This window comes from Phyllostomus discolor, chromosome 5 (genome assembly GCF_004126475.2).
Source record: "Phyllostomus discolor isolate MPI-MPIP mPhyDis1 chromosome 5, mPhyDis1.pri.v3, whole genome shotgun sequence".
NCBI classification, from domain to species: Eukaryota; Metazoa; Chordata; class Mammalia; order Chiroptera; family Phyllostomidae; genus Phyllostomus; species Phyllostomus discolor.
Window position 1 is genome coordinate 942,312 of NC_040907.2, and position 11,247 is coordinate 953,558.

At 73.5% G+C, this 11,247-nt stretch overlaps 2 protein-coding genes across 12 annotated transcripts in view; one reads left to right on the top strand and one right to left on the bottom strand.

The window, feature by feature from the left end:
- Window positions 1-4,112, top strand: part of PLCH2 (phospholipase C eta 2) — a 51,472-nt gene extending 47,360 nt beyond the window's left edge. For 4 of the 11 annotated variants that reach the window (XM_036025196.1, XM_036025197.1, XM_036025194.1 and 1 more), the window contains 2 exons: window positions 806-1,103; window positions 2,421-4,112. In XM_036025196.1, the coding sequence (XP_035881089.1) occupies window positions 806-1,103; window positions 2,421-3,697 (1,575 nt within the window). In that variant the 3' untranslated portion in view covers window positions 3,698-4,112. Of the gene's footprint in view, window positions 1-805; window positions 2,255-2,420 lie in introns of all 11 variants that reach the window. The other 7 variants (XM_036025204.1, XM_036025199.1, XM_036025201.1 and 4 more) reach the window with 6 other exon arrangements.
- Window positions 4,113-6,476: 2,364 nt separating this feature from the next.
- On the bottom strand, window positions 6,477-11,195 carry PANK4 (pantothenate kinase 4 (inactive)). The gene is made up of 10 exons (XM_028512569.2): window positions 10,982-11,195; window positions 10,277-10,389; window positions 9,912-9,999; window positions 8,936-9,087; window positions 8,508-8,563; window positions 8,279-8,328; window positions 7,873-7,977; window positions 7,479-7,579; window positions 7,315-7,383; window positions 6,477-6,765 (listed from the first exon to the last, which is right to left on the bottom strand). The coding sequence occupies exons 1-10, from the start codon at window positions 11,120-11,122 to the stop codon at window positions 6,552-6,554; spliced, it is 1,089 nt and encodes a 362-aa protein (XP_028368370.2). The 5' UTR covers window positions 11,123-11,195; the 3' UTR covers window positions 6,477-6,551.
- Window positions 11,196-11,247: the final 52 nt, after the last annotated feature.

The window sequence follows — 11,247 nt, forward strand, 5'->3', positions numbered from 1 at the left end:
TCTGGCCCTTTCCAGCTGGTCCCAGGAACCCCCAGCCGCCCTGCTCAGGGAGGCCGCCAGGGGAGGCCTGGCGGGGGCCTCCGGGGCCCGGCTGTCCAGGAAGACCCTGGGCCAGTAGCCTTTCAGGGGGCACCAAGTCAGCACGAGCCCTTGAGGCCATGCGCGAGGAGAGCAGGGTGAGACTGGGAAAGACTGCCTGGCGGGAGCCCGGGAAGACTTCCTGGAAGAGTCGGCACCTCCAGGGCAGTGGGCCGGGCAGGGGCGTGGGGAGCAGACCGCCCGCCTGCACCTGGCTGTGCTCGCCTCCTCGGCCTGCGGCGCCGGGGGCGGGGCCGACGTGACTGGGCGGGGCCTGCTCCTGGCTGGTTCTCAGTCCATCCTCTCTCCACACCAGCACTGCCCTGCGGGCCCCACCTGCCGGAGCCCGGGGCCTCGGGACCTGAGACAGGTGCACAGTGGTGGCACGGGGTCTGGTTCGGAGGTCTCTGCTTGGGAGAACCCTGGGGGTCCCATCTGCCTTAAGACCTGCAGACCCTCCCGGCACCTGCTCACGGCACCTAGTGCAGACAGGTGCTCCCCTGGGCCGTGCTGAGGCCATGGCAGCGCCGTCCAAGGTGGAGGCGCTGCTCCCTACACATCCCCCAGTGCGGCCCAGGCCCGGCACTCCCGCTGTGCCTCACCTGGCCGCCGGGGCTGCCGCAGGCTCCGCTGGGCCGCCTGCCTGCCAGAGTGCAGCCGGGCCGGGCCGGGCCAGCGCCAGCCCCCGGTGCCCGGCCGCCAGCTATGTGGGCCCCTTCTCTTGCAGGTCAAGCAGGCTCTGGGCCTAAAAGGCCTTTTCCTCCGAGGCCCAAAGCCCGGCTCCCTGGACAGTCCTGCTGCTGGGCGGTCCCCGGCCCGGCCCTCTGTTAGCCAGAGGCTCCTGCGGCGCACCGCCAGCGCCCCGACCAAGAGCCAGAAGCCAGGCCACAAGGCCTTTCCGGAGCTGGTCCTGGGCTCCCAGGACGCGGGCTCCGAGGGGGAGGCCCTGGACACGGCACCCCCCAGCCCCGGCCCGGCTCTGGAGGCCCCAGCCCGGGAGGAGCCGGGAGGCCGCAGCCCCCGAGGTAAGGCCCCGGCACCGAGGAGCCCAGGGCAGGGGCGGCCCCTGCGTGCCCCCGAGGGCCCCGGGCCCGCCGGGGTGGCCGCCTCCTGCATGAAGTGCGTGGTGGGCTCCTGCACCGGCGAGGAGGCCGAGGGCGTGTGGAGGGGGCAGCCACCCAGCCCGGGGCCCAGGGGCGAGCGAGTGGCCGTCAGCCAGCAGCCCCGTGCCCGGGCGGACTCCCTGGGGGCCCCCCACGCGGCCCCGGGCAGGAGCAGCAGAGGGGCCCCCGAGGGTCCGTGCGGCGGCCCCGCTGCCTCCCCTGCCCCCGGCAGCCCCCCCGGCAGCCCCGAGGCGGCGCCCCGCAGGCCCGAGGGCGCCCGCAGACAGGCCGGGGCCCTGCAGAGAGAGATGAACGCCTTGTTCGTTCAAAAGCTGGAGGAGATTAGGAGTAAATCCCCCATGTTCTCCACCGGTAAGACCCGGAGCGCCTCCCGCCTCGCGCCTCCCGCCGCGGCGTCCCCAGCCCTGCGGCATGGCCTGGCCGGGCGTCCCCCCTGCGCTTCTGTGTCCGGACCGCCGCGTCGTGTGCTCCGCACCTGCATTTTCCTTTGCTCTGTCGGCTTGCCCCGTGGGCCCCCGGTCCCCAGCCCCCGCCTGACCCCAGGGCCTCGTGCCCTTGGAGGCCCCCCTCCATCCCTGAGGGGCCAAAGCCACCCTCACCCCCGAGCGCCCGCTCCCAGCGGGGCTGAAGCGAGGCTGTGCTCCCGGAGGCCCGCAGGCCGGACTGAGGCTGCTGGAGGCCCAGGCCCTGCCCGCCCTCCATCCCCCGGCCTTTCTAGGACCCAGGGTGGTGCCCAGCCCCACCCAGGCCTCCCTCAGGGCCCAGCTGCAAGGGTCCTGCGCCCTGCCCCTGTCCCGTGGCCCTCTGGGACGTTGGCCCCGATGCCCATAGACCCCAGGTGGCTGGCGACAGCACTTTGTCACGGGTGGGCGGGGCCCAGGCGGCGGGCGAGGGGAGAAGCTGAGCCAGCCTGCTCCCCTTCCTGCACTGCACCCCTGCTGTCCATTGCCCCACTGGCCAGCACTGCCCCCGTCCCCCCGCTGACCGGCCTGCTCTCCTTTCTGTCCCCACGCTGCCTCCGTAGCTAGGAACTGAGGGCAGCCAAGCGCCAGGTAACAGGCCGCCCCCGTGTGCGCCCCTGCAGCCTCCCTGCCGGGGGCCAGCCACAGTGCAGCGGAGGGCAGGGCTCGGGGCCTCCGGGGCCCGGGGGGGCGGTCTGCGGGCACGGCTGCGGGACCCGCCCTGACGCCCCCTCTCCCTCCCTCCCTCCCTCCCCAGCAGACGCCCGCTCCTCCTCCGCGCAGAGGGCGGCCTCCTCCCTGGAGACCATCGCCGAGGAGCTGGCCCCGGGCCCCGGCCCCCCGCCTCTGCGGGGCGCCCCGCCCAGCCCCGCCACGGGCGGGCCCCGGGGATCCACAGGACCCGGAGCCAAAGCCCAGAGCCCCCGGAGGGCGGCCCGGGGGGCCCCTGTGCCCCTGCAGCCCAGGGCCGGAGGCCGCGGGGAGGACACAGAGCCAGCACTCGAGAGCGGGCGGCCGGCATGGAACGGCGGGGGCCCTGACGGGGCGAGCGAGGGGGACCCCGGCAGCCGGACGGACAGCAGGGCCCCACCCCGGCTCCTGGGCCACCGGCCCTTGGTCCGCAGGGTCAGCAGTGAGGGGCAGGTGCCCTTGGAGCCCCTGAGGGGACGGCGGCCGCTGGCTGGGCCCTCCCCCTCTGTGCGCTCCGACGCCACGGGCGGGGACCAGCTGTGGCAGCGGCTGGAGCCAGGCAGCCATGGCGACGGCGTGTCCTCATCCTCCAGCCTGTCGTCCGGTGACACCGTCGTCGACCTCTCACTGCCCCCAGGCCTGGGCCTGGGCCTGGGCCTGGGCCTGGGCCGAGACGCCCTGGCGGGGGCCCCGGCTGCACGCCGGCCCTTGTGGCCCCACTCGGCCGCGGCTGCGGGCCTGGACTTCCTCTCAGTGACCAAGAGCAAATCCAACCCCAACCTCTGGGCTGCAGGCCGGTTCCCTGCAGCCCCCGGCGAGCTCCGGCCGCCACCCTCGGCTCCCCGGCTCCCCTGGGCCCACCTCCCCCTGGCAGGCCTCAGGGACTGCCCCGTGTCTGCCAAGTCCAAGAGCCTGGGGGACCTGACCGCCGACGACTTTGCCCCCCGAGAGGGGGGTCTGGGCAGAAGCCAGGGCCTCGGCTCTGGCCCAGTCGGCGAGGGGCCGGGGGGTGCTCAGGGCCCGCGGCAGGACGCCCTGACGGAGCAGCTGCGCTGGCTCATGGGGCTCCAGCAGGTGGGAGACCTCTCGTCGCCCAGCAGCCGGGGCCCCACCGGGGACGCGCCGGCCGGCGGCCCCGGCTTCCAGCGGCGCTCCTCTCGCAGCCAGAGCCGGGTGCGCGCCATCGCCAGCCGCGCCCGCCGGGCCCAGGAGCGGCAGCAGCGGCTGCTGAGCCCCGAGGCGGAGGAGCGGGGGGCGCCTGAGGGTGCCTGCTCCTCGGGCCACGAGGGCTTCGGGGACCCGCCGGTGCCCAGGAGTGCCACGGGCCTCCCGCTCAGACTCTGACCCAGCCCTCGGGGGTGGGGGGGTCGGCCGCTCTCCCCACACCCAGGGGCCGTGGCAGGGCCCAGGGCTGGGCAGGGCCGCGTGCCCCTTGGAGGCCTGCCCACCCCTCCTCTGGGGAGGAAGGAGGCCCACCCCGGGCCACGTTTCACAGTGTTTTAAACTATACGCATGGAGAGAGATCTGCATTTTTAGAGACAGAGCTTCTACGACGATCCAATGGTGCGGAGTCCTCCCCCACGCTCCCTCGGTGTGTGGCTGCACGGGTGCGTGGGAGTGCCCTGAGCCGCCCCAGCTGTGCTCGGCTTGTTCCGCACGAACCCTGCTCTGCACGGACATCTCGGAGTCTTTGTGAATTCCTGCCCTGGCTGGGGTGGCTCAGTGGACTGAGTGCTGGCCCACGAAGCAACGGGTCGCCAGTTTGATTCCCGGTCAGGGCACAAGTCTGGGGTGAGGGCCAGGTCCCCAGTAGGGGCTGTGCAAGAGGCAACCACATGTTGATGTTTCTCCCTCTCTTCCTCCATCCCTTCCCCTCTCCCTAAAAATAAACAAAATAATAACAAACTCCCGAACATGACTTCAATAAATGTGTCCACACTTGCTCCGTGGGGCTGCCTGCCCACAGCCCCCTGGCCCGGCAGTGGGCGTTCCTGGGCCTGCCGGAGCCACGGGAAAGGGGACCCCTCCTCTGGGGGCTCAGGTGGTCTGGCTCCCTAGGGTCGGCCCCCAGCCCAGCCCCCGCCCCACACCTTGGTCCCGGGCACGGTCACCTCCGCCCCAGCACCCCCACTGCTTTGGCCCCGTGTCCACGCCGCCGGCTCCAGGGCTGCCCCTTCCCCGGAGAAGCCAGGGTGCTGGTGGGGCCACGGCCCCCGAGATGGGTGGCCAGTGACCTCCCCTCACAGGCAGTGGGTGGGGCCTGCCCAAGCAGTCACTGGGCCCCTGGGAAGGCTGGGCGCTCCCCTCACCGTGGCCCCCTGGGGCCCCAGAGGCCCGTGCTGGCCAGCCACTCCGGCTCCACACAGGCCTGGGTGAGGTGTGCACCGGCCCCTGGGGACCCGGGGCTCTCCGCCCTCCGGACGGGGAGCGTCTGCGTTGGGGGAGTCCTGGCCCAACCCCAGGGTGCACGGTGAGGACGGCCTTCCAGGCTGCGCGTCTCTCGGGAGAAGGTAGGGACGCTGACCCCCAGGAGGTGGGCACGGAAGGGCCTCAGCCCAGGGGTCTGACCGCTGAAGCAAGGCGGTGACAGCAGGGCTCCGTGTGGTGACCACCTTCTCGGGGGCAGGGGGCGGACCTTGTCCAGCCCAGGATGGGCCTTGCCTCTGGCCACACAGCTACCTTCCAGGGGCCGCTCTGCTGTCTGTGGCGGGGGCCAGGGTGTGTCACGGGGGTCTCCAGGGGCAGGGGAGCTGGTCGGGGCCTGGGCTCAGTGCCCTCGAGGAGCTGCCCCCGCAGGCCCCGCCTCTGTCCAGCACTCTGCATGGTGGCGGTGTGGCCCCCTCTTCAGGGCCAGGCCAGGGCAGCTGGCGGCCCTGGGGCCCTCCTGGACATCTGGGCTGGGCTCCCTCTGCACCCAGGGCCCCAGACCAGCCAGGCCAGCGCCCATTCTCCAGCAGGGAGCAGAGGGCAGCCGGACAGGGACCTGGAGGGGCTGCACAGGCAGCTGAAGCCCATTGGGGTGCAGGCTGCTGGGTGGGCCGGCCTGGGCTCTCCACTGCCTGCGCCCCCTGGTGGCCGCCAGAGGGAGGACTGGCCCGGCTCTGCTGCGGGAGCAGCTGCTGTGGGGTGCGGGTTGGTGAGGCAGCCACCTGCAGGCAGGGCCGGGGTGAGGCGCAGCTGGGGCCTAAGGGGCGGGTGACGGGGCCCTGATGTGCTGCAGGGCCAGCCGCTGCCCCACCTGGGTGTGGGAGGCAGGGGGGTCAGAGCAGGGGCCGGACCCCGAGCAGAGCCCCCCAGGTTGCCGCTGGGTTGTAGGGGTCTGCGGTACTGGGGTCCAGCGGCCTAGCAACCAGCAACCCCATGGGGGCAGCAGAAAGGGAGCACGCTCCGGGCCCGCGGGGGCTGCCAGGTGAGCCTGCCCTCGCACCCTGCCCGGCCCAGTTCTGGGTCCTCCAGGGCCAGGGGTCCTGGGGCCCCCCCTGTGCAGCTCCCCGGCAGTGCCCCAGCCAGCCCACCCGGACAGGACCCCCCCCCAACCCCGAGCCGTGTGCACTGTCTGCTCGGCCCTGCAGCCCGGCCTCCGACGCGAGTCCTGCAGCGACAGCTTCTGTGGCTCCCTCTGCACCCCGAGGGGCACATCTGGCTGGGGGGGCAGCCCGGGGACCGTGGGCCCCTGAAACCCGGTGGCGCTCCCTGGCTGGGCCCCGGGGGCCCCCGCCCGCCACCGGCAGGGCCGAGGCGACAAAGCCTATGCGGTCTGATCGGCCCCAGCAGGAGCACCCTCTGTCCCCGGGGTGCCGCGTGCCAGGCGTGTCAGGGGAGGGCCCAGCTCTCAGCTCCCCGGGGAGGGGCGGCGGGCCCCCCGAGCACACAGCCCAGCACACAGCCCTGGTCTCGCCGCTGGAACTGTTTTGCACACGCCTCGGGCCCGTGAGTGCACATGTTTAATACACATATAAAAGGCTCTTCAACAGTCAGATACATTCCTCTGCCCCCGGCCCCGGGGCAGGCCGGGCCTCCCGCCCCAGCACGCCACAGCGCTGCAGGAAGGAGCCCGAGGCTGGGGCCGGGGCGCACGGCCCGAGGTGCAGCGGCTGGACGACGCGGATCCTCTGACACGAGGGTGCGCCCGGTGCGGCCTGGCTCGGTCCTCGTCGGCGACGGCCGGTGACGGCGGCGCGGCCCGCTGGTCGGCGCCTCACTCGGCCGGGACCTCGTACTTGAAGATGACGCTGAAGAGCCGGCCGCCCAGCCGCTCCGCCAGCCACGCGTTCTTGATGACGGCCAGCTTCAGGCACTCGCAGCGCAGCGCCGCCTCGTAGTTGGTGTGCACGGCGCGGCCCATGCCCTCGATGACCACCAGGTCCGTGCCGCGCTCCCGCACCAGCGAGGCCAGCCCCTCGTCCAGGCGGCTTCGGGGAGAAGAAGGCGGTGAGCGCGCTCGGGCGGCCCCCAGGGGCAGAGACCCCGCCCTCCGGGCCCCGCGGACTCGAGTCCACGGCCGAGCAGAGGCCAAGTCCCCCCCGCGAGTAGGCGGCCGGCTCTGAAAACAGGGCCTCAGAGACCCCGCGGGGGCCTGTTCCCCTGGTGGGACCCCCTCCATCCGGCCTGGTGGTCATCACCAGTGGGCCTGGCAAGGGGCTCGGGCGGACCCTGGGGCCAGCGGCCGCGGACGGGGACACTGACAGCCAGCCACCGCCACGCGCTGGCTCCGGGTGGCCGGGGTCTGGGAGTGAGGGACCCCCGGGGAGGCCGGCACGCGGTGACACCAGAGCGACACACGTGCCGTCTGAGGAGGCTCGTGGGGGCGGCCCCCACCAGCTGCAGCCCGGTGGCAGGGGTGGCTGCCCCTCCCGCCCCACAGGAGCCAGACCCGGCTCGCGATGCCCTGAGGGGCGCGGGGAAGGAGGGCTGACCACACGGGGGTGGGGGGGGCCCAGGGGCGGAGACGCCGCCGGTACCTGAGGTCTAGGCACGGGGAGCTGGCTCCCGTCTGCATCAGCAGCAGCCTCTCTTCCCGGAGCGCCGCACTGCGGGAGGGAGGGCGGGCGGGGCCGTGAGGCAGCGGGGACTCCCGCCGCGCCCTCCCCTCCCCCACCTGGGCCCGGCCCCCCACCAGGCTTACTGGACCACGGGGTCCATGGCCGCGATGTGCTCCGCCACGATGAGGGACTCGCTGTAGGTCACGTCGTTCAGCGCGGGCCCCGAGTTGCACGCCAGGATGACCTGCGGCAGACGACCCGGGCTTTTGAGGGGCCTGGGCCACCGCCCGGCCCCTGAGCCGAGCTTCGCACCCGCCCACCCGGAGCTGCGGGGGGCGCACGGCCCTGGACACCTGCTGCTGGGCGGTGGCCCGGACGCAGACGGCCTGGAGCCCGGGGCCAGGCCGGCCGGGGCCCCGGGGCGCGTGGGCTGGGCCGCCCGCTCGCCACACCTACCTGCCGCGCCCCGGGGAGCGGCGCCAACCCCACCGGGAGCAGAGGAGCCGGGCAAGGGTCCCGCTCGGCCCCCGCACTCACCTCGGTCCCTCTAGACAGAAGCGCCCTGACAAAGGGGAAGACTCCCAAAATCACGTCTACTCCACTGTTATCTGCGAAAATTAAGGCACATTTGTGAGGGGGCCCCTGCAAGACAAAACCAGGGCGTCCGGTCGGGAGCGGGCGCGGCCAGGCGGCTCGCACCCCCTGCCTGCCGCGCCCCCCGCCGCGGCGCTGGGGCCGGGCCGGCCCAGACGGCCGCCGAGCCGAGGCCAGCGGGCCCACTCGGTCCCCACGGGAGCGGGGCTCGGGGCGTGGTCACCCTAGACTGGCAGCCGTGGTGCTGGCCAGGCTCTCTGGGGGCCTGGGGCACCCCTCCCTCTCGGAGCCCCGCCCCCACCCGGGCCCTGAGCACGCGGCCCCGGGGCCGAGGCCGGGAGCCGCCTACCTTCAGTCTCCGGAGCCAGCGGTCATAGCAGTCCACCAGCCAGGGCCGCTCTGGGGACACAGGGACACGGGCGTGGGGTCAGCGGTGCCTGAGGCAGGGCGCCCTACCCCACCCTCTTGCCCCAGGACTCCGGTCCCCGCCTGCCCCCAGCACGGGTCGGGAAGGGCAAGCTGCCCCTGCCCCCCACCCCCGCCCAAGCCCAGTCCCGGGGGGCCGCCCAGCGCCCTACCTTCCAGCTTCCTCTTTGCCTCCGTGAACCCGAAGTGGGGGTCGGACTCCAGGACACTGTGCAGTGGGGGGGGGGAGAGGACGGTGTCACTGAACCCCAGAACCTCGGCCACAGGCCCGCCAGGGGGACGTGGGGGGCCGCCTCATTCCAGACACCGAGGGCCGAGCCTTCCCCTTGCCACGTGGGGCCCCCAGCTTGGACACGCAGCTCGGGACACCACAGCCCCAGGCCCACACCCCTGGCCCGGCAGGCGTCACACGGGGGACGGGGACCGCTGCCTCCACTCCCAGGGTGCTCGGGCCCCCAGAGCCCCGAGGAGCAGCACGCCCACGGGGCCCCCTCACCCGCTGGCTGGGGGCGGGGCTGCTGCTGGGAGCGAGGGAGCGGGATGGGGGGGGGGGCACGGGGGCGGGGCTGTGAGCACCTACTCAGCCACGGCCTTGGCTCCCCAGTCGAAGACGTTGCCGGCCAGCAGCCCCGTCACCAGGGCCAGCTGCCGCTCCTCCCAGCCCAGCGCGTCCAGGGCGCCAACCACCCGCTGGAAGCACCGCAGCGCCGCGCCGTTTTCCTTCTGCTTCACCTGCCGGGGCGCGGGCCGCACCGTGAGGGCCGAGGGCCGTGCCGCCCCCGCCGCCCGGTGCTTGCCACGCTGGGGGCAGGGCGCTCGGGCCAGGCCCTGGCTGGGGGGGCGGGGAGGGGCGCACCCAGGGGACTGGGCACCGGCCTGCGGCCCACTCAGTCCAGGCGCGTGGCCGGGCCGTGGGCCAGGGCCCCAGCGGGGAGCGCGAGAGAGGCAGCCGGTCGACCTTCCTGCCGCCCGTCAGTGTCTCTCCCCGACCCCTCCCTCCCCGTCTCTGAGAGTGAGTACAACCTCCCCGGCCGGCGGGGCTCAGGGGATCGAGCGCAGGCTGCGAACCAAAGTGTCGCAGGTTTGATTCCCAGTCAGGGCACATGCCTGGGTTGCAGGCCACAGCCCCCAGCAACCACACATTGATGTTTTTCTCTCTCTCTCCCTCTCCCCCTTCCCTCTCTAGAAATAAATAAATAAAATCTTAAAAACAAAATAAAAATAAAAGTAAACTCTTAAGCCAAGGCCGGCCGGGTCAAAGGGCTGCCACCGCTCACAGCACCGGTGGGACTGGGGCTGTGGCACAGACACCCAGCGCATCTGACCCGCGCAGGGGCTCGGCCCCTCGGGACCGGGCGGGGGGGGTGAGGCGCTGCCCTGGCCGGAAGAGCCTGCAAGCAGGCCTGCGGGGCTGACAACCAAGGGGCCACACGGGGCCCTCAGGGGTCGGACCCCCCAGCTCTGGGACTCGGCCCATGACCGGCGCCAGCAGTGGGGGCTCGCCAGGCAGACCGCTGGTGTCCCGCACCCGGGTCCCCGTGGGAGGGCGCACGCACCTTGGAGTAGGGGTCCGGGAAGTTGAACTCGTTCAGACAGTGCTCCCTCGTGTCCAGCAGGCTGCGCACGGTCAGCGTCCCGTAAGCGCTGGGGACGGAGCCAGGCGGGGGCGGCTGAGCGGGGGCGGCTGAGCGGGTGGGCTCGCTGTCTGGTGTCAGCGGTGCCGCCCCCTCCGCCCCCGGGGGCGCCCTCACGGCGCCCACCCAGGCACCGAGCAGCGGAGGTGAGCACCCTGGGGCACGTGTGTGCAGAGCGTGTGTGCAGGCACGAGCGGCCTCGGCGCCCACCCAGGGGTGCTGCCGGCACCCTGCTCGCCCCCCCCACCCCACGTGGTCGTCCTGGGGGCCGGCGGGCGGGCACTCACAACGGCTGGTGGCGCAGGGTCTGCAGCTTGTCCCAGTACTTGTGGCGGAACTTCTCCGCCCTCTCGGCCGCGTCCACGGAGCCCGGCTGGCTGGCCACGGCGCGCTTCACCACCTGCCGGGCAGGGGGTCAGCGAAGCCCGGGCAGCGCCCCACACGCACCCGGGAGGCGTCGACGGAAGCCACTGGGACAGGCTCGTCCGCCCGCTGGGTCCGTCTACCGGGACCCTCTCGGCGCCGGGGGAACGGGGTCGCAGCTACCCCGGCCCAAGGCTCAGACCCCCATCATCCGCTTCGAGCCACCGCTGCTGCCCCGGGAGGCCAGGAGGCTCGGGGCCGTCTGCAGAGCCCACGTGGGGTCCGGAGCGGGGGGAGCCCCCCACTGAAAGACCACGGGGATCTCTCGGGGGCTTAGGGCTGGATGTTCCCACGGGGCTCCTCAGCCGGAGCCACGGCCCGCCTGGGCCCGCAGCTGCACGGCGGCCCGGCGCCTGCGCTTCCTGCAGAGGCTGCACCCCGCCGGAAGCTCCTTGTTCACAGGAAGTGTGCCCCCCCGGCCCCGCCCCCCGTCCCGGCTCACTGTCCCGACCCCCCCACCCCAGGAGCCACGCTGCGGCCGGGAAACAAGAGTCAGCCTCCCGGAGACGACCCCCGCTCCCCCAGGGCGGCGAGCGGCGAGGGCCCGCGGGCGCGGCGCAGGCCCTCACCCCGTCCAGGGCCTCCTCGAAGCAGGTGAGCCAGTGCTCGCGGGCCTGCGCGTCGTCGGTCAGGTCGACCGTGTCGGGCACGTAGGAGGACGGGTCCAGGAGCAGCGGCAGGTTCACCAGCGGCCTCTCCAGCCGGTCCATCTCCAGCAGGTCGAACTGGGGCGGGAGGCAGGTGGGCGCGTCTGCCACGGTTCCCCCCAAGCGCGGCACGAGCCTCGTCCAGCGCGGGAGCCGGCTTCCCCGTCCTTCCCGTCTCGGAGCCCCAC

Bases quoted from the DNA above. Each gene is read 5' to 3' on its own strand.
- PANK4 (XM_028512569.2), bottom strand. From the start codon at position 11,122: ATGGACCGGCTGGAGAGGCCGCTGGTGAACCTGCCGCTGCTCCTGGAC. The intron at 7,580-7,872 runs GTGAGTGCGGGG...CGTCTGCCGCAG, and splicing joins TTCTGTCTAGAGGGACCGAG to GTCATCCTGGCGTGCAACTC. The intron at 6,766-7,314 runs GTACCGGCGGCG...TTCTCCCCGAAG, and splicing joins TCCCCGTGCCTAGACCTCAG to CCGCCTGGACGAGGGGCTGG.